Genomic DNA, 21,157 nt, shown 5'->3' with positions numbered 1-21,157 from the left:
TCACTCAACCGGTTGTGCTACCAGTGGGACGCTAACTCAATATCAACTCAAATTTCTGCAAACCCTGTCAGTCCTCTCATTATTCAGATTTTTCAATTTAAACTAAATAAAAATCAAATCAAAAGCAACCACAGGTTTTACAAATTAGAGCGTGATTTTACTGGCAGTTATTATGACTCACTTTGTGGCTCTGCTCTCCTGTTGTCACTAATGAGGATGTAATTTGCCCTCCAATGTGGATGAAAGAGTACAACTTAATAAATACAACAGCAGCCCATGAAAGATAACTAGAAAGTGAAAACGCAGTTAATTGTTCATTTTGATGAGAGCACATCTGAAAGCATATTGAAACTAGCAGAGCATGTGATCCTCTTTAATAAAAGATGATTTTGATGACTGGCCATGGTGTGTGTGCTCTACCTTACTACATGGTCATAATAAGACTAGACCACAGAAAGGCAGACATGCTTATATAACCGAACATCCTGGAGAGATCACAAGTAAAACAATAAGAAGTGGAGTTTTATCATTATTAAAACACTCCACACTTACAGTCTACATTGTCTCTATCTAAGATAGTCTAGGCTTTATTAAACTAAATTCAAATCCAGATAAGTATTACTCTCCTGCTATTTTTCCCCAGAAGTACACAGTATATTCAACAAAAGGCAAATATATTTCAAGTCCCATTTAAACTTGGATGCATTTATTATTTTTCATATGGAAGCACATTTGAACTGACACGTCCCTCTCTACATCTTACTCATTTAAATGCACACCAACTCCCACTCAAAACACCAGGATAAAAAATAAGCACAGGCACAGGAAAGAGAAGCAGTTAATTGTGGCCTCATCTCATATGAGATACTATACAAATACAATTTAGTTTAACATTTTCACATTCATAAATCCAGGGGTGGACAGAAATGATGTACATTAACTTGAGTTCTGTATTTAAGTACACATTTTTTGAGCATCTGTACTTGAGTATTAACTGTTTTGGAAACATTTAAAAGTCAAATATTGTACTTTTGACTCCATTTCTATGACAGTTCTCATTACTTGTTACTCTGAAGCATTGATTTGTCAGCGGATGACCAAATACGCTGTGTTCATCACAGGAGCAACACAATCACAGTAAACTCCTCCATCGTCTGTCAGTGAAGCTCAAAGTGCACGCTGCATTTTGTGAACAGGTCAGTTTGAACTCTGCGCTGGTGACGACGGCTGCAGCAGATGAAGATGACAATCCCTCATCACCAGAGCGCCCACGGCTACATCTGAAGCCCACGTGTTAGATTTCTGAAATGAAGAAAGATTCGTTTCATTTGAAATGTTTGTTCTGTTTTCCGCACACAGACTTGTGTTGTGTTCTTGTGTTTGTATGCAAACATTTGGTTAATTCCAGATAAACATCTTAAGCAGAATTATCTGTCCTTTAGTCGTTAACAGTTATACTACGGTTGGTCAGATCATACGAGTGTTTGTGGGATTTTATGGATTTTCCCACACAGCTGTCACACAGGTCCTGTGTGAATCCACCGCTCACACATAGCAGTTAGCTAGAGAAAAATGTTGTGTCAGGGTCAACGTTACGACTTAAGTCCTTAAACAAATATATGTTTTAATCTAGTTAAATAAACACAGTGCTGTTAATAGGTTCCAAACAGGCCTCAGGGCTGAATTATTAAAGACGCAAGTATTGATGAGCTCTGATGGTTCTTCTCTCTGTAGTTCTTGGTGTAAGTTATTATCACACTATAGCTTCACCACTGCCCTCTGTGTCAGGGCTGAGCTCCTCACACACACACACACACACACACACACACACACACACACACACACACACACACACACACACACACACACACACACACACACACACACACACAGCAAAGTCAGTGAATAACAAAGTCTTCAAGCTTTTTATTCTCCAGGTTCTGCAAGCAAGTCTGTGCATTCGGTATGTTGTTTGACTCATTACGTTCTGGAGAAACTGGAGAAAAAGGTTTTTCTCAGGAAGATCACAGTTGAAACTGTATTACGAATGCTTATTATAAAGTGTGAACAATTTCTTTAGAGAAACCATAGAAATGTGACAGAGGACAGTCTGATCCACAAGCACTCTGCACAAAGCTTGTACTCTGTGGAGTGTGGATGAATTGAAGGCTTTGTCTGCTGTAACACTCTAGGTTTGTGCATCTCTGCTGTTGGGTCACAATCACACACATGAATCCTGCAGCCTTGAAGCAAATCTATGAATAATCAGAAAAAAAACAAGGATTTTATCGGCTGGGTATGTCACTGCTGAACTGGAATTCAGTGCGATAAACATGCAGCTGGTAATTGTCTGTGGTCATATGTCATGGAGTTTGGTGTGTTTGCTCGGTAGCAAAACAGAAACATTTTTGTAATGCACTCATGAAACAGAACTGATTCCTTAGATGCTTGCCGAAAAGGTTGGAATTTAAATTAAGGGATATTATGGTCTGTAGAGCCACACATCTTAGAACATCCTCAATGTCAGTGTGTTCAAGGGAGGATGTTTGATACAACTCTTCACCAATGAAAGGAAGCCACATAAATAACATTTCCACCAGTATGTACTGCATTTCGAGTGACTATAACTATATCAGCAACCTTTTCTTACCACAGGGTCATTCATTTCTTGTTTGTGAGACAGCAATGGACAGATGGACAGATAAGATTGAATAAACATGGAGAAAGATGGTGAGCCAGACAGGATGACAGGCAGGCAAACACAATAAAAGACAGTATACTGCAGGGAATCGAGAAATAAAGTGGGAACACGAGCCATCATGCTGAGAGATGGCTGAGCTGCAGACAGAGATCATACCAGAGAGAGCGAGAGTGAAAAAGCCAGGGAGGAGGCCATGTCATGAGAACGAGTGGGTGAGAGAGAGACTGAAACAGAGTTCAGACAACTGGATGAGGAAGTAGTGCTAGTGAGCACATGGGTGTGGTTGGTTAGCCGTTACCCCATCAGCCTCTCAGATGTGAGGAAAGCATCGTGGATGATGAGGCTGTGGATAAATCTCTGGACCCGGGCACCGCACAGGATGGATACGAAGGTAAGCATAATAGCCTGGATGGATGACTAAATATCAGAGGGCCGAAGGGTGTTTTTGGTGAAGCGGACTGAAAGGAGATTGATGGAGGATGACAGACAAACGGATGAACAGACAGACGGGAGAGTGAGTGAGAGTGCTAGATGTGACAAACGGGCAGGCGGGTCAGGCTAGGGGAAGGGAGAGACGCCTGTACAGCCCAGGGGATGCAGGCCTCATCTTGACATATGCTCTGGAGTGAAATGAAGATTGGCATGACCTGCTAATCTGAGCTGTCACAGCTCATGACGGCCACGGACGCTCACCTGTCACACCGCTCCAAGCCCAGAGGACAAGCTGCCACCAGGATAGGTCAAAGATCGAGATTCATTTTCTGCTGGGGGTGGATTCAAACCGAGCCGCTGGCCTAGACTTCCATCTGTCACTCTACCTGCCTCTGCTGTACCTGCTTGGCAGTTGTTGTTCTTTGTATCGCTATAAAATCCTACAATATCGGACATGTTTTTGCCTACTTCTGTTTTCCTATAGTGTTTTGTTTCAAGCTAGGGGCGATATGTTGTGAGGGGGAGGAAAGAGCATGTTTTTCCACTGATTCAGAGACTACTGCTCACCAGTGCAGGATTTCCATTATGTTAAAAAAGAGTTGTTTTGACACATCCTCCAATGGCATTTTTTTAATTGGTGACAGCCACAAACTTACACAGACACGTGTGGGAGGACTGCATGCACAATGTTCGGCCTCGATCACTCATTTTTGACAAATGGATAAAAAAAAATTTGTGGTTATGATGTGTGTATCTTGTAAAGTTTAGAGTCTGTTTTCTGTCAGGCTGCATGCGTAGTGTGGGTGATGTTGCTTGTGTGTGTTAAGAGGAAGGAGAAATGGTCATGAAGTGCAAAACCCCAGCCAGTCCAACTTCCTGTCTGGTAGATTTGCACTGTACACAATGTTCGTGAGCGAATGCTCTCGTCTTCAATAATCTAAGCAGATCCATTGATTTACCATTTAGTTTATGTTCACCTTGTACAACCCTGATCCAAAAATGTAACATAAATAAAACAGAATGAGATGATTTGTTAATCCTTCTTGACATATATTCGGTTGAAAACAGTCCAAATGCAATATATTTAATGTTTCAACTCATCAGCTTCATTGATTTTTGTAAATATATGCTTATTCTGAATTTGATGCCAGCAGTATGTTTCAAACAAGTTGGGACAGGAGCGACTAAAGAGTGGGAAAGCCGTGGAATGCTCCAGAAACACCTGTTTGGGACATTCCACAGGTAAACAGGTTGATTGGTAACAGCTGATCATGGCTGATCATGATTGGGTATGAAAGGGGCATCCTGGAAAGGCTTAGCGAGGTTTGCCACTTTGTCAAACACATGATTGTGTAAAGGATATTACTACATGAGCTCAGGCACACTAAACACAATTTATTTGCATTTCATTGCATTCTGTTTTTATTTACATTTTAAACAGAAACTACAACTTATTGGGATTGGGTTGTATTCACGCCCTGGTTGAACAATTGTAACATCATAACTGCGGCTAAAGAGACATTGTATGCATTTACAGTGCCTTCTTGTGTGGTAGTGAGCAGGCATTTTGTTTGCATGTTGTGTATCTGCTCTAGTCCTCTGCAACAGATGCACCAGTGTCTCTGCATTTATATGATGTTTCTTCATTTATGGAGTCCACTGTAATGTCTGAGGGCCTCTGAATTACTTTGCAGATAAAGATAAGATAAAGTGCTTGAGGTCATTTTAATCTTATAACCGCAGGTCGCAAGGCAATTAAGACACTAGCTGGGATACAGCATGGTTTACGCTGCATGGTCTCACCTCCTCTCCCCATGATATGTTTTTTCTTTCAGATTTATTTGCTTTCCTTGACCTGTTTCCTGTTTGCCATGTTACAAGGTGAGTGCGAAACATTCCCACTGGCACTGAATCTGCTCACAGAGAAATCACATGTGAATTGACTTAAAAGCGGCTTTATGTGAACTTTGCTGAATAGCAGCCACTTTGATCACAAATCACAATAACAGGATAATGGTATGCTAAAATGTAAATGCACAAGTGCAGCTTCACAGTAGCAAAGACTCATAAAGTCAGCAAGGGACTCACAAATCTCACTTACACAGCAATATCTATCTAACGTTAGGTAACAGCCTCCATGAGTTACTGGTCATACCAGACCGAGTGAGAGTGTGTCAGCAAACCCCCTGAGTGTGTTGAACTGAGTAAGGCTGTGTTTTATTGTTTATGAGTTTGTATCGTGTGTAAGAGGAAGACTGTGTTACTTCTTCTTTCCAAAGTATTTGTCACTTTAAGCTGCAGCTTTGGAATTAGCAACCATAGCATATGTCACCTCCATAAAATTGAGAAACTTTTGAGATAAAGATTTAGAAGGCCAAGATATTTGATCTTTTTTTTTTTCTTTGTTGTCTCCTACCTGCCTGGTGAATGCCCACATGCCTGACATCATCAGAGTCAGAACAAAGCTCCTACAGAGAGTAGCACTCCTTGTTATGAGTAAACCCATGTGGAGGAGTTGGACTTCCCCTTTAAATGCTGATGAATTTATATACCGACTTGCTGCAAATATTTAAGAGTACGATGCTTTGATTCATCCATTTGATCATTGAAACAGTTAAGAACAGTGAGTATACGTCATGATGTGGGTTTAAATTTATCTTTGTCCAGGCGAGACCAACATCTTGCAGCTCAAGCTATGATCATTTAGCTGTAATACAAAATAAAGGTTTTCATCCACTCACAATATATCTGACACATCAGAACTTGTGTCAGAAATCACTGGTCAAGTCTGTTCATATGGGTTCATTTAAGTAGCAGGAATCACAGCATTAGCCCAAGAAAGTGGAGGTTTCTGCAGTGCTTCAGCACTAATTGGAAGGTGCTGAGTGAGTAAACAGACAACGGCCTCACTGTCCTGCAGCCACGCACAACAATCCAGCTCTGTTGTAGCCAGAGGTTTTATAAGAGCTACTTCTTTGTAACTGTGCCGCACTGCCCCACTCACAGGACTATTACTGTGACATACTCTCCATGCATCTGCAGGCCTCTCTCCTCTGCATGGTCAGACACATTCTCAAAGTCTGGCCTCTGCCAGGAATACATCACAGCATTGTTTGAGAGAGTGACTGGGATAAACAACGCTGCTCTTTGTTCTTCCTGTAAACTGTACGGAGGCCTGGCTATGAGGCTTCATCTGACTTGTGTTTTTGGTGATTAAAATGTGTCCTTTTCTTCCCCCCGCCCGCAGTGTCAAGGGCTCAGACTCCCACACCCAGAGATCAAACTGACTCTGAAAGCAGCAATATGGCAAACTCAACAGCAACTGCTCCGACTCCCACTGGTATGCTACTCGTGGTTATTCTGAGAAATGCCACTTTGCAGCCTTTTCAGTCTCCAGGCTGCTTAATTTTTTACAGTTACAATGCATAATCTTCAATGTTAGGACAGTATTCTACACTAAAAATCTATCTATCTATCTATCTATCTATCTATCTATCTATCTATCTATCTATCTATCTATCTATCTATCTATCTATCTATCTATCTATCTATCTATCTATGTAATGACAAAAGGTCAGAAATCATTCCATCTCATCTAGTTCAGTTGTTTTCTTGGTGTAACAGGAAGACGAGTGGGAGGCAGAGTCACCAGAGATGCTGATGACTCCCCGGAAACTTCCCGTGGTGAACAAACCACAAGCCAGAACATTAGCACCATCAACGCAGTCACTGTCAGCACTGTTACATCACATGGGAAGTCTTCAACAGGTAGTCTGGCACGTTCTTAATGCTGTAACACTCATAATTTCAGTTCAACCTGGTGTGATTTTTAGGTTTCTGTCCCTGTAGGTCCCAGTGAAGAAACAACAAAACCACAAACGAAGCTGACATCCTCTCCAGGTAACAATCTTCAGCCCCCCCTCCATCACATATGAACACCCAGTTGGTGGAGCCATTGAGTTTGGCTGGCACAGACGCCACGAGCACTCGACCACGCTACAGCATGCCTTCACACCAGCAGCAAAGGCTTACAGTAGACATTCTCATCAAGAATGCAGAAAGCTTTAAAACTAATTATGGGGTAATTAGAAAATGTTAAACTCCCCGTCCTTGTTGAGATATACAGAGAGAGTATTTCTGCGGCATTTTACAGCAGCGGGGAAAGAGAGAGAACTAGAGTGAGACTGACAGAGAGAGCTTTAAAAAGTGTCAGCCTGAATTTCCTCTGAGAGTCATTCCACTGAAATATTCAGAAATTCAATTAAAAATGGAGTTAAACATAGGAATGCACCTGGAATTTTATGAGAAGTAATTATGTGTGGACTCGTATGGCAAAGATAAGGAGTCAGTATGCCCCAGAAAAAATGTTCCCCTATAAGAAATTATGCTTTTGCATTTTAAACCTGTGTCTTATACATATAAGACTTTATGAATATTAAATACAGAGGGATCCAGATTTTTATTTTTTTTTAAAAGTCACAGAAACTAATGTTTTTACTGTCTATTTTTTTTAGCATCCACTGTGACACCCTCCCCATCCGTAACTAAGAAAACCACCAAAAATGGGATCCATCAAGGTGCTGTTGCCTGGGGTAACTAAAAATTTTACTACTCCATAGTTACCTTAAATGCCACAGGCGCTGCGGTTTTATTATCTCATGGCAGACTGACAGTATCACAATTCCCTGTCTTCCAAACAAAACCCATGGCGGAGAGGTAGAAGAGAACACCTCACTTCCTCTCTTGCCAACAGATTAATGCTTGATTGTACCTTATGCAAGAAGAGATAAGATATTTGTGTCCTCATGCTGTGCTGGCTTACCATAGATGTGGTTTTGATACACCATCAACAGCATGTCAGTGGGGCCAGCAGATCTGTCAAACTATCTCTGACTGTTGTTCCCCGGTGATCCTCTCTCTTTTTTCTTCCAGTGGAGGCTTCCTGTGTTCAACAGTCAAACTTAATTCAATACTTTTCTTTCTGCTTTTGCTTCTTATAGAGCCTAAGTGGGACGAAGGTTTCACGTATGGTGAGAAGTTACATTTGACTGTTTTTTTGTTTGTGTTATTACCATTTGTGTCTTTGGTTGCCTGTTTGATTTGTGTTTTATATGTCCAGATTATACATCCCTGCGGCACGCTGGGTTGGCCATTGCAGCGGTGCTTTTCACGATAGGTATCATGGTCATTAGCTGTAAGTATGAGTCCGAAAGTCAGTTTTGTTTTGTGTAATCTCTCGTAAACCATTGTAATTATACTCAAATGCCCTTCACCCTCTTTTGCTCATGACTAACTGTAGGCGGCAGGGTTTGCCGGCTGCCCAAGTGCCAGAAGAGGTCATCTAAGTACGTATTTATGGCCTTTTAATTCATCAGTTCCAGTGAATGTTCATATTTTGCATTTGCCCTGTGTTTGAAGAATGCATGATTAGCGCAACTGCTGAATAATTTAAGACGACGAAAGCCGACAGACAAAAGTGATGTAAATTAGGGTCCGTGTGCTTGAAGGGTAGCTGTGCTGACATTGTGCTGCAAGCAAACTGCAGTTGAATGAGTTAAGTAATTGATATGACAGGATACTGGATGATATATGGCAAACAATCAGTCACTTCAGACACATGATAGCTCAACAGAATGCTGACTAAAACCTCTGTGATGACTAATAGATCAAAGAGATTATCGTTAAGCTATTTGTTGGGCGAAACTGTGACAAACCAACTGCAAAACCCATATTTTTTTATTTCACTCATGTGGTATATTTGTGTTTGATAAATATAATTGAATCTTTAAATGATCTGTGTTTATTTTCCAGATCGTATCGAGTGGTCCAGGGATGAGGAGAGATGCATATAGTGAAAAATTAGAGCTGCAAGAAACCAACCGGGAGTCCACCAAGAGGAAAAGTACTCAACACCTGGCAGCATGTGTGTGCATGCTGCCTAATAAAACAAGAATCATGCTGACAAGTGAAAAAAGTGGAACCATCGCAGGCTTAATCTGTCAAATGTTAATTCAATACTTGGCAAAACTGCACTTAAAAAGGGATTATTTATCTTAGCAAATAATGTAGAGGTGACTCATATTTTAATCATACCTTCAGCCATGAAGCGGGCTGGTTTCTAATCACCTTTGTATCTTATAACTGATAGCACAGCCAGTGTCTCACAGCCACGATTCTTATTAAATGTTATGAAGAATAAACCCATAATGTCTCATATTTGACAATCTCCCACAGCACTTGTGTTCTGCAAGGATCTAAAAATGAAGCTGGGTCACTTCCTCTTCCTGATAGATCCTGCACGCTCTTTACTCTTTCAATTTCAACATGAACGTGATGTTTAGTAAGCGGCGTCTAAGCCTCTTAGTGGTTCTATGCTTGTAAATGAGTAAAGCCCTAGATTAAACAAGATCCACTGGCGCATTATCTTTGCATCCATATGGCATCAAAGTGACACAGACAACAAACTTAGAGAAACCAAGCAAATTTTATAACAGAATTAAGGTTAAAATCAACACAATCCAGAGTTCAGCATACCTACATAATATACAGGAGTATTCACTGTTCTAATTGCGATCAGAACACAATGAAGGCAACAGCAGCTGTGCAGATGAATCATTTCACGATACACAATCCCCTACTGCAATTGTTTTATTGTGAGATATGAGTTCCTGAATTACAGTGTACTAATTAATGATATGATGCAAGACCACTATGAATGTCCTTGGCACAAATAATACATACAAAATGGATTAACCTTGATACATAAGTGCATAGAAACATAAGTATTTAACAGTAAGTCCACATTGCATTTTTTTTCCTCTGCAAAATGACATTAAAATACAAATATATACTTTATATAGAAGAGGCTTTGGCAAATAACACACTCCCACCCGCCACAACACTTTTACACACGTTATGAATGAACAGCGGAGAGAAGACGTCACCCTTTAAAATCAACAAGGATATAAAAAAAAACATCTTTTCCATCAAAAGACACAATGCAAATGCATAGCTCAGTAAATTTGTAAATACATACAATATATTATATATTTAAAATAGAAAAATTGCATAATGTCAGACAATGGCCCAGAGAGCACAATGTGCCGCAGCTTAAGGAAACAAGTGCAAATAGAGAAAACAAGTGGAGAACATCTTCCATTCGACAGCACACACAGCATTTTCACAACAAAGTGCTGCAAAGTGAGAAAACAACCAAATATAGAAACATGCTGCAAAGACACAACTGAATTTTGCCATGTTTTCTGTATTTGGTGTTTCCTCACTTTGAACCTTTTTTTTTAAAAAAAAAAATAGCTGCCCATGTGTTGTCAAATTGATGAAGATGTTTTCTTTAATTGCTCGTGTTTTGTCTCTTTGCATCAGTCTTCATCAAGCTGCAGCGGGTTTGTCTCGCGGGGCCCGCTACTGCACTTTAGCCTGGACAGAAAAACAATCAGCCAGTTTAAAAAAAAAAGAAAAAAACACAACCTTTTCACTCGAGACGTCACATTGAGGAGAAAGCAAAGCTCAATGGCATTTCAGTACATTTACATCAGTAGTGTCACAGCAGGGAGGCTTCACAGGAGGGAATGATAGAGAAGTTTGTTCTCACGCGTGGAGCAGGCTGGACCGAATACTGTATTTCACTTTGGACTTTTGCACAAGTCTGTTTGCTTTGTACATTTCGGAAAAAAACATTCAAAGAGAATACTCTGCTGCTGATGTTATGGCATCGCGATTTGTTTGAATATCAGTAAATGTGAATACGTAGACTACAAAGACATAAAAAAAACTGAAATGTTTTGTACTGCAATTTTTGTCAAATTGTCCTCCCTTTGAAATGCTGACAGATATTGAAGGCTGACTGGGCAATGCTACACTTTTGAGAATATATATATATATATATATATATATATATATATATATATATATATATATATATATATATATATATATGATATACACAGTGTTCCGATACAAACAGTCAAACAAATGCACAAAACATAATCACATCTGCCAATTAGTCTGTGTTAAATAAACTGGGATGCATCATTTTGAGGAGGACACTGCAGCACAGACCTCTGGCCACAGTGCACCCTGGCGACAACTGCACAGTTGTTTTTGCTCTCAAGCCTGCCTGGACTGGAGCCAAGCCCTGCCCCCAGTAGCGAGATTAGCTGCAAGATTTAGTGGAAGAGCAAAGTGAGATCCTGCTTTGACAAATGCAGTGTTTAACCCCATGTAGCCCTTCCCGGTTCTGCTGACTCCATTATAAATGCTCCTCATGAAGCCACAAATGAAACACTGTCGTGTCGACCGGGAGCATGTCCCCTTCCCCTTCAACCTTTGCCGCAGAAAGTTCTCAGCTCTGTGTTAGAACAAATAAGGCAACCAGTGCCCTTGGTTCTTTGACAGGAAGCTTTCTTTCACGGGGCATGATTGATTTCCATTTAAATGAAAACCGAGAAGCCATCATGCACCATATGAATGAAACAAAGCCATTGTTGGTATGTTCCCAATCATCCCCAACACTTTATTTGATTCGTGAGATTCTATCCCTCCCTCACACCCAGCCCCTCTCTGCCAGCGTGTGAGGCATTAATCTAACTCTCTACAGCATTCAGAGAGCTATTTACAATCTGCAAGGCTAAAGTGAAAGCCTTTCAAAACGAAAAAGAGAGGGGGAAAAGAAAACATCATCACTCATGGCGGTCGATTAATTTGCTGCCTTGCAAGAAGATGTTCACTCTGGCTGTTTCCACTTGTTTCTTTTTTATTGAGGTTGAGAAGAGGGGGAACAGGTTTTTATCTTCCCATTGCACTGCCTCCTGTCATTCCTAATGGGCCAGGAACAGAAGATGTCAGACAAGTGAATGGGAGAATGAAGTGAGCACTGGGCTGGCTTAGTGTGGATTAGCAGGGTTTGTCTCACTCATCGACCATTTCACACAGACAGGTCTGTTCCACATGCACCAAATCAAACGCAAATACAGATTTCACCGCCTAGTTGGTGGGAATAATTTCTTGTTTCAGGTAGCAAAAAAAAAAAAGGGGGGGGGGGGTGCTCTGGCTGTGCTAAATTATCCCTTTTAACAAAAGAAGCTCTAAACCAGTCACTGGCTTTGATTTGGATTCCTCAAATAGAATCCAATTAGAGGGTTTGAATGCGTTCCAAGTGTCCCAGGCTAAACTGTGTGTATGTGGAGTGGAAACGGCTGGGACACAGACGAAAATATACAAGAGTAAAAAACAAAAAATATTGCATACGTATTGATGAGAGTTTGTAGGAGCGAGCAATGAACTGAATGGTGAGAAGCAAGCTGTTGTGCAAAGAAGTATAACTGTCCTGAGTCGAAGAGTAGGAGGTGACACAGCCCGGTGCTCCTCTCTTGTCTGCGTGTTATTGGACTGCGACTCCACCAGGAACTAGACCCCTTTCTGTTCCTGCTCTGTCGGCACGGAGTAGATCCTGAGGAGAGAGGGAGGACAGGCCACAGGAAGGGAATACAGGGGGGGAGGAGGGGGTGAGACAGGGCAAAAGCAAAAAGTATGTCATCTTCAAGATATTTTTAGGTTCTTTCGCAGTTTGTTAACAGAAAGACAGAAGAAACATCCCTGTGTGTCAGAATTCAGGAAACGGCACGTCTGCCTCATGCTGCAGGGCTCTGACAGGTGCACGGTGACTGCATCACCTCAAAACATAGCTCATCCCCGGGTGGGACTTATAAACCTGGCAAGGCACTGTTGATCCAACAAGCCAGAGGTTGCTGTGTGATTAAGCCTCTTTTCAGCAGAGCGATCAGTCAGCACCAAACACTGCCAGACCTGACTGCAGCCCCAGGAGGCAGCCAGTAATCCTGCGGAGGAATTTAACCCTTGCAGATAGTCTTGGGTGTCTGCTCCACAATGGTGATTCTCCTGCTGCTTGGAGGCTAATTTGAACGCCCCCTCTAATAACCCCCTCTGACCCAACCTGCAGGTCATATATTGCTGCACCCCCGAGCAAAAGAAACTTGATGACTCTGCAGTCATATAAGCATTGTATGGAAGGAAGGCAAAAAGCGAAGAGAGAGCGTTTCTCTGTTTAACTGGTTTAGGCTGTTCTGCTGTCTGATTGCTGTTGGCAGATTGTTGTCATGACGCCAGGATCGTGTTCGCAGTATTGTTTTATTTTCTGTACACTCGACTCAGACCTTAATTCATGAGGTAAGCTTTGGAACAGGTTGGGTCCTGTCCCAGTCGCTCATACAGAACCAGTGGCACTGTCTTAAGGCTATTGTTTGACGGCTAAGATGGAAAGGTTGAGTGGCGGGGAGTGTTCAGTAGTGGCCTCAAGCTGTCATACTAATTGCTGTACAAGTCCAGACGGGCTCAGATGGGTGGATGCTGGTTGCGTTTTGCCACCTGACTGTTTTTCTCGAGTTTTGATGCTGACGAGTTGGATGAAGTGAGGCAAATTGGCAAGGCAGCAGAAAGCCTGTTACCCACCAGACTGGTTCTGTCACCTGCAGGCTGACTTAGCGTTAAGTGGAACATGTATTTCTCAGTCAGACACTGATACCGCACGTACAGAGGCCGTAGGAAAAAAACAAATGTGTTCCTCTTGTGCAGTGTGAAAATGAAGTTCATAGAAAATAAGAAATCTAACTGGAATACAACAAAAAGATATATACAGTACAGAAATCTATAGCTATAGAAAAAAAAAAACTTTAACAAATATCAACATTGAAAGATGAGAAATTTGGCCTTACCCTTGCTGCCGACTGTGCATGTGGCGCCTTACAAACATTATGGCTGAACGAGAAAAAAAAAAGGAAAAAAGGTCACAGCTACACAAGCAAAAAGTTCATATTTGCTTAGGTACTAAGAGCTTCACAAGGCACAAAGGGATTACAGTTATCCCAGCCAGGCACTGAAAGGTTTTACAGCAGTACATTTGTCAACTGTGGGATGAAATCAGGCACTAGTTCACATTTCACAACAAAACACAGAGTACTTACTGACTATCGCTGCGACCGAGAGAGTCAACGCGGTCACAACTACAATGATGACAATCATGGTGAACTGATCTAGAAAAGAAAGCATAAAAAGGATTAAACAAGCAGAGATACCAGTGTATGATGTTATGAATCCTTTAAACTTGTTGAGATGTATGTTAACATTTTAATACATTTACTGTATATTGCTAATTAATCAAAATACTTCTCTCACCTGACGTTTTGTCTGCACCTGTAGTCTTATCTACAAGTGAGCCAGAGGCAAGGCTGCCACGAACATCTGGGATCACTAAAAGTGGCAACAAGAACAAGAGAACTGTTAAGACCAGTTAGGCTGATTTCAGGCGTGCTGTAGTGAATTTCAAGCCCCCAAACAGCTTCTGTATCGCAGTACTTCAAAAGTCTGATGAACAGACACTGCAATTCATGCCTCAACAAATGTTTGAGGTTTTCAGCAGAGGACTGGAGCCATTAAAGGAATAGTTATGCAAGTTGGGAAACATGATTATCTGCTGTTTTGCCGAGGGTAAGATGAGAAGATCGATACCACTCTCATGTTTGCATGGTAAATTCAATATGAAGCGACAGCCAGCAGCCTCGCTTAGCTTAGCATAAAGACTGGAAACAGAGGATGACAGCTAGCCTGGCTCTGCACAAAGGTAACAAAAGCTGCCAACCAACACCTCAACCAACGTGTTTATTTGTGCCAAGAAAGGCCCAGCACTGTTACACCACATCACATACACAACTTGTTTTTTTTGTTAAACGGGCAAGCTGTTAAAGCGAGCTAACCGGCTACTGACTGTTGCTTCATGTTTACCATACAGACATGAGAATGGTATCAATCTTTCCATCTAACTCTCAGCAAGTGAAAAAGCATATTTCCCACCAGTTTTCTTTCAGTCATGCAGGTAATCATTTTGACAAGTGTGTTGCTTGAGTTATTCAAAATGTACTTGGGGAAAGTGAAAAAGAAAAAAAAAACATGGTATTAAGTACATGTGTATGAGCTTGCGTCTACTGAGAGGGAGAGTGCTGAGGCTTCAGAAGAAGTGCAGCTCTTTGCAGAAAGAGCCGACTGGCTGTGGCCCTGTTCTAAACAGATCTGTAATTCTATCAAATGTCCATCAAAGCGAAGATGAGGAGTGACGGAGAGCGGCGTGGGGAGAGAATGAGAATGCCAATGTTGATTAGCTGACCGGCAGGATGGTGGAGATGTCGACATGTTCATTGGCCTTTCGGCAGAATCCGCGGGGCCACTCCAGGGAGCTAATTGATTCCATTCAGGCCTTAATAGTTGGGAGGAGGGAAAGCCAAAAGGGGCCACAGCCCTTCACACTTCTCACTGGCCTACAGCGCCCTACACACAATGCTGACTTACTGACAATAATTACAGAGGCCATAACCTGCACATACTCTCCTCTGCACGGCTGCCTTGACAGTATTTGTGGGAGAGATGTATGAAAAAAATAGAAAATCCTACTGCCCTCCAATCCACTTCTGGGAACTGATCTAATAAACTCACATATTTCTTCCTCGTGTAAATCCTCATCATCCACACCTGTGAAATAAGAAGAAATCACATGCTTGTCAAGCCAGTACAGAAATTCAATGCGTCTCTGTGTGAACACTTTTAAATGGTAACAGTGTAAGTCCCTCTACTGTACAATAGTCAAGATATAGACAACATCTCTAATCCTTTAGCAACACTATTGATTAAATGTTTTATGAAGTCAGTTTAGGACCAAAGGTCTGAGAGGAAAATATATATAAATATACACAAGCAAGAATCAATATTGTACACAGTAAACTAAATCGTGCATCAAGAAACTGTAAACATGTGACCAAAACTGTGAGTACATAACAAAACGTGAAATCAGGAAGGAAAACCATGAAGTAAGAAATGTTGCTCTGTTGTGTAAAGTCAGTAGACATGTGGAGACGGTTGAGAATCAGCGAGCTGCTGAATCTGCCATGTTTTTAAGCTGTTGTATTTGACATGAAATTCACCAGTTTGTGTCGACAAACATGTCATTTGTGATTCTTGATGTGTGTTAATTGCTTCATACATGATCTAAAGGACCCACTAACCTTACCCAAAGTCAAAACAGGGATGGAATATTCATCGCACTCGTAACAGCACAAGAAACATGTAGGAACAAGCAAAGGGCCCAATTCCTTTCCAAACAAATGACCTGGCTAATGGGTGTGATTTCTGTTGGTTTAACTACATAACTGTGTCCCTAAGTTGATCTCAAGCAAGAACCAGTTACAGTTCACTTGTTAACCTTGCACCATGACAACTGTGGCCAGCTGACTGAAAGGCTTCACAAAGAGTTCTTGTTTTCTGTTGTTTACCTCCATCAGCTGATCCTTCTACCTCTTCTGAAACAGCTGCAAGAAAGGTACAGAGTTAGAACGCACTCACATACATACACAACACTCACAAAACAGGTTGGTTTTTTTGGGGGGCTGGGGGGGTATTTCTGCTTTATTATAAGCCAGGTTTTAAAAAAAAGGGACACTGTGTAAAGCATAAATAAAAGGACCTGCAGATTCGTACCCTGCTTCTGACGACTGCTACATGGACTGTACAACACAAACAATGTTTAGGCTACAGTGAGTTTGATGGTCTGTCTGCTATCTATGGATGAAAGGACAGCATTGGGAATATTATAATGCTATTCTTTAATGCTACTCTTACATGTGCAAACATTTTGCTTCACTGTTGCACCCTCTATTTTAGGTGGTTGTCTAATTCAAAAGTAAGTGCATACATTAATCTGCACAGACAGTGCATATACGCAGGTAGGTGAGGAAAACATGCCGGCGCAGGGATGCATAGACCCTGATTAGATGTTTATCACCTGAAAGCGTCACCGAGATGAGAACATACCAGTAGCAGCTGGCAGCAGCAGCAGCAGACACAGGAACAGAAATCGCATCATCTTCAAATGCTGCAGGGGGAAAAAGAAAGTTAAAAATATCTGCTATTAATATTCAGCCATTGATGTGTGTGAAATCTCGGTGTTTTGGTTTAGAGATAGGGTGTGATGGAAAGCAGCAACGCTGTCTATTATTGGGGCTTGTCTGGTACTTTGAGTTTCAGGATCACATACTGCTAGTCAGTGGAAAACTCCAAATTCCAGTACAAGTCCTTGTACTGTTTTAACTGGTTTGAAAGTACGCATGCAAATGGAGATTGTAATCTGAGGTTGGTGGTGGCAAAAGGGTCAGCGAGCAACAACCTTCTTTCCCATAACACTCAGCAGAAAAATTGCTCTGAGTCAGCTGGCAACAAGTGTCTATTCAACATTTTCCCCTCTCCATGCAAAGCCCAGGTGCTCTGGCAGGTGTTGAGCAACACAAAAAAGTGTCCAATGACTTCCACTGGCAAAAACAGAAAGGAATCAAATGAATCTTTTGTTTGTTTGGCAATTGTATCCTCCTAAGCTTTATTCTCGTCATACTAATCAGGAAAGAAAACGCATGAGCTCTACTTCACTTGATACCTATCCATCAACCTTATTTTATCATACACTGATACACTTTCATGGGCTCTGTGTGTGTGTGTGAATGTGTATTGTTTTTAAGGAGAAATCTCACGACTTCCTCATGGCACAGGGCCCAAAACAAACTGCACCTCCGTTCCCCATCACCACCACATAGATGTGAAACGCAGATGTTCAGATGCCCACGAAACAAAGCCACAGCTGTATCCAGCACGATATGAATGGTGATATTTTTAAATGGGAAAACACAGGAATGACCTCTCTTCCAGTGGAGGTCCCGGATGAAGGCTGGCTGGTCAGATTTAGCCATTGAGGTTGGCTTGGGAACCAATAGTCCCTCGTGCAATATTTGATACTGTACACAGAGGGAACTCTGCCATTGACCTCTGTGCCAAATATTATACTGTGGGTGCCTCTTCATTGTTCAGGATGGCCATTGTGTCCTTGTTTCCTCCATTGTTAATGACTATATGGAAATAACTGAGATGACCTGCATTGTTAAGGTGCAGATTATCAAACAGGACTCTGAGGGACAGCAGCAAACCACTAAACACCCACACAGCAGTTGCCCAGTCACCATATCCTACTCATTACTACAATTTAAGGAAGTGGATTATGCTCACCATATGGTGGGCACATTCAAATTACCATATTTGGTGAATGGAAGTGAAAAAGGACAAAGGCATGAGCATTAAGAATGGAGACAGGAGACTAGTAAACACCGGTTTCAGTAAGGTTTTTGACATCTTTATGAAAGCCCTGTGCATCAAGAATCTGGCTCTAATCTCACCTATAATGCTGCCATGGCAGTGGATGTCTACAAACTTTCACGCGAGACAAATGTCCACCCTGTAGGGCCGCACAGGAACGAGTCCAGGCCGGCCCGCAACACGATTATCTTCATGCAAAATTAGCAGAACAGCATTAAAAACTATTTTTGTTGACTATATTGGAAAAAGATGTTAATCACACAACTGAGGCTGATTGGAGAGGGAGCGTAGTGTGGGCTGTTCTGGCCTCTTGAATAGCTGCAGTAAATCTCCTAAACGCAAACAACCTAAGAAGCTGCAAATAAAATCCCCCTCTGTATCCAATTTGCTTTTCAGAGTCGCTTTGGGTGAAATAATAAGCTGATCCAATTTGGAAATATTTATCAACCCAGTCCACTGCCTCTGTATCAAAATGGCTCCTGACGCCTGTATTATTTTTCAAATTGGGTAATATATTCTTGTACATTTGAATGCCGATTGAATTTGCTCTTTAATACCAGACCCAATTTGCGACATATAATAACCAGTGGCTTGCTTATAAAGGAGACATGCCAGCTGCCTCCTGGCTGGATGCAAAGATCATAGAAGGTAAATGTAGAAATCTACTAATCATACAGCTGGAGTGCAGTGCTGCGAGAAAGGCATATACTGAGCTGTTGCTGGAGGGTGAATGTGTCTTGTTTTTGTTCCCAATTTTCCCCAATGGAGTTTTCCACTGACAGGATTAGCCCTGAATCTCATACCTGTCTGGCCAGACCAGCCCACAGTACACCTAAATCTTGTTTACCAGGTTTAATTTTGAATGATGAACACTTTCCACTCCTCCCAAACCACCAAGTACAATCTATATCAACAAAACACACACACACACACACACACACACAAGGAGAGAGAGGTTTACACCATGTACAGAAACAGAATCACATGGAGAGACTCAGACTATCTCTTTCTTATCTGCTCGCACTGATAACAACCCTCCGCTCAACCACTGTGGATCGCTGACACGACTTTGACACCAGCGATAACGATCACTAATGTGCGAAGATATTGGAGTTACTGTGGCCTAGAGAGTTCATTCAGAGACAAAAAGTAAGAAAAACTGAGAGTAGGATGAGAGAAGATAGCATAGCAAAACTTCATGTTTATTGTGACGATGTGTCAAAGCCCAAACAGGCTTGCTATGAAACGAATGAGCCCACCAATGAGGGAAAAGAGTGAGTGAGACAGCAGGGAAAAAAAAGAATAAAAGCACCCAGATCATTTGTTATGCATTGCCATTCGATTGTATAAAAGTGGTAGCTTACTCTGGTTCAGTGAGGAGAGAAAATATTCTTATTGAAATGTTTACTCAACTCTGCCACCTCAACAGGAGCTGTTTAGGTTGAGGCTGATGCAGATTCCTTTCTTCCTTTAACATAACACCCTGCTATGCCACCAGACCACAGATGAAGCGACGAGGAAACTCATCATGAAATAAAAATAAAAGAGGGCAAAATTACCTCAGCTGGTGTCATGCAAACCAGTGACTGATCCTCCGTCGGTACGCGAGTCTGACAGCTAAGCGGTTATTTCCAGTACAAGAGGATTGTGGGTGACTTGTTGAGCATCAGGCCAACAAGGCCAACAGTAAAACAATGAAAAGGATATGAGAGTGTGTCTTAATATGACAGCAGTCTTGGAGACACATATCCTGTATTTGCCTCTCTCTCTCTCTCTCTCTCTCTCTCTCTCTCTCTCTCTCTCTCTCTCTCTCTCTCTCTCTCTCTCTCTCTCTCTCTCCATGTGTGTTTGTGACCATAAAACCTGTGAACACCCGCAAGAATGAATGACCAGATGTTGGCATTTCACCCTCTTCCGTGACCAAAACAGCAACAAAGAGCTTTGGGACATACAGGATTCTGGGCACGTACACCTCAGGTTTTGGTTGTTTTCTCTTTTTTTTAATCAGATGGAGACAAGTTCTTTGTTTTGTTAACAACACTATCACAAGACCCATCCCAGGCACACTGAGGGCTTTCACAGTCCAGGCCATCTGAAAGGCGGCCTCATCCAAAAACACAAGCAGCACAATGTGTTTAAAAAAAAGACGATGGAGAGGGTTCAACAAAGATTTGGTGCCCCCTGCTTCACCTCTGACACTCCCTGTGCAAGCAGCGTGATTAACAACAGCAACTAAAAAAAACACTGTTATTTGTTTGCAGGCTAATATACGGGTTATTATAAGGCTCTCAGAGCAGACGGTGAACGGCATCACAACCGCATTACACAGGAAGTGTGATTAGGTGTGCTGCAGTGTGACAAGTCAAGTATTTTAAATCATTTAACATCCTCACCTTCTGTAGCCTGTTTCCTTCAGGAAGAAGTCGTTTGAAAGGATGGAAACAAGTTATTGTCGCACTGAGTCGTGAGAGCTCATGCTCTTAAGAATTACATTATTTGTGTATGAGCACATTACAGCCAAAGCCTGACAGCATTTAAACTGACAACCTACCTCTACGGGAGTAAGACAGCTCTATTGCAACCTGTGCTGCTCCGTTAGAGTACATAAAAGTTTAGAAATCTTATCCTTTTTTCGCCTCTGCTCTGAAACTTGACGCACTCACCGCAGCTGGAGCGTTCGCGGCGGTCCGCAGCCGAGCCGACGTGTTAACAGGAAGAAGCAGTCTGCGAACATTCAGGGCGACTTTATTCGCAGCTGCAAGGGGATTCACAGCCACCTCATTTGCGCTGAGCTGCCCCTTGCTT

The 21,157-nt window shown here is 41.8% G+C and overlaps 2 protein-coding genes across 2 annotated transcripts; one reads left to right on the top strand and one right to left on the bottom strand.

Annotated features, from left to right (window-relative positions):
- Window positions 1–2,858: 2,858 nt before the first annotated feature.
- fxyd5 (FXYD domain containing ion transport regulator 5) lies at window positions 2,859–9,346 on the top strand. Its single transcript, XM_070966447.1, has 10 exons — window positions 2,859–3,092; window positions 4,969–5,014; window positions 6,381–6,473; window positions 6,758–6,901; window positions 6,983–7,033; window positions 7,648–7,725; window positions 8,134–8,163; window positions 8,253–8,327; window positions 8,433–8,478; window positions 8,945–9,346. The coding sequence occupies exons 1-10, from the start codon at window positions 3,036–3,038 to the stop codon at window positions 8,967–8,969; spliced, it is 645 nt and encodes a 214-aa protein (XP_070822548.1). The 5' UTR covers window positions 2,859–3,035; the 3' UTR covers window positions 8,970–9,346.
- A 1,739-nt stretch (window positions 9,347–11,085) lies between these two features.
- Window positions 11,086–21,157, bottom strand: LOC139334345 (uncharacterized). Its single transcript, XM_070967167.1, has 8 exons — window positions 21,016–21,157; window positions 17,027–17,087; window positions 16,489–16,524; window positions 15,656–15,691; window positions 14,345–14,419; window positions 14,134–14,202; window positions 13,885–13,927; window positions 11,086–12,602 (listed from the first exon to the last, which is right to left on the bottom strand). The coding sequence occupies exons 2-8, from the start codon at window positions 17,076–17,078 to the stop codon at window positions 12,560–12,562; spliced, it is 354 nt and encodes a 117-aa protein (XP_070823268.1). The 5' UTR covers window positions 17,079–17,087; window positions 21,016–21,157; the 3' UTR covers window positions 11,086–12,559.

This window comes from Chaetodon trifascialis, chromosome 7, assembly GCF_039877785.1.
Source record: "Chaetodon trifascialis isolate fChaTrf1 chromosome 7, fChaTrf1.hap1, whole genome shotgun sequence".
Lineage (NCBI taxonomy): Eukaryota > Metazoa > Chordata > Actinopteri > Chaetodontiformes > Chaetodontidae > Chaetodon > Chaetodon trifascialis.
The sequence above is the reverse complement of the archived record's forward strand: the minus strand, read 5'-3'. Positions and strand labels throughout refer to the sequence as shown.

Coding starts and splice junctions, on each gene's coding strand:
- fxyd5 (XM_070966447.1), top strand. CDS start 3,036: ATGATGAGGCTGTGGATAAATCTCTGGACCCGGGCACCGCACAGGATG. Junction 6,902..6,982: donor ACATGGGAAGTCTTCAACAG/GTAGTCTGGCAC, acceptor CTGTCCCTGTAG/GTCCCAGTGAAGAAACAACA. Junction 8,479..8,944: donor TGCCAGAAGAGGTCATCTAA/GTACGTATTTAT, acceptor TTTATTTTCCAG/ATCGTATCGAGTGGTCCAGG.
- LOC139334345 (XM_070967167.1), bottom strand. CDS start 17,078: ATGATGCGATTTCTGTTCCTGTGTCTGCTGCTGCTGCTGCCAGCTGCT. Junction 14,420..15,655: donor TTTACACGAGGAAGAAATAT/GTGAGTTTATTA, acceptor TGCCACTTTTAG/TGATCCCAGATGTTCGTGGC. Junction 12,603..13,884: donor ATGCACAGTCGGCAGCAAGG/GTAAGGCCAAAT, acceptor CTCTCTCCTCAG/GATCTACTCCGTGCCGACAG.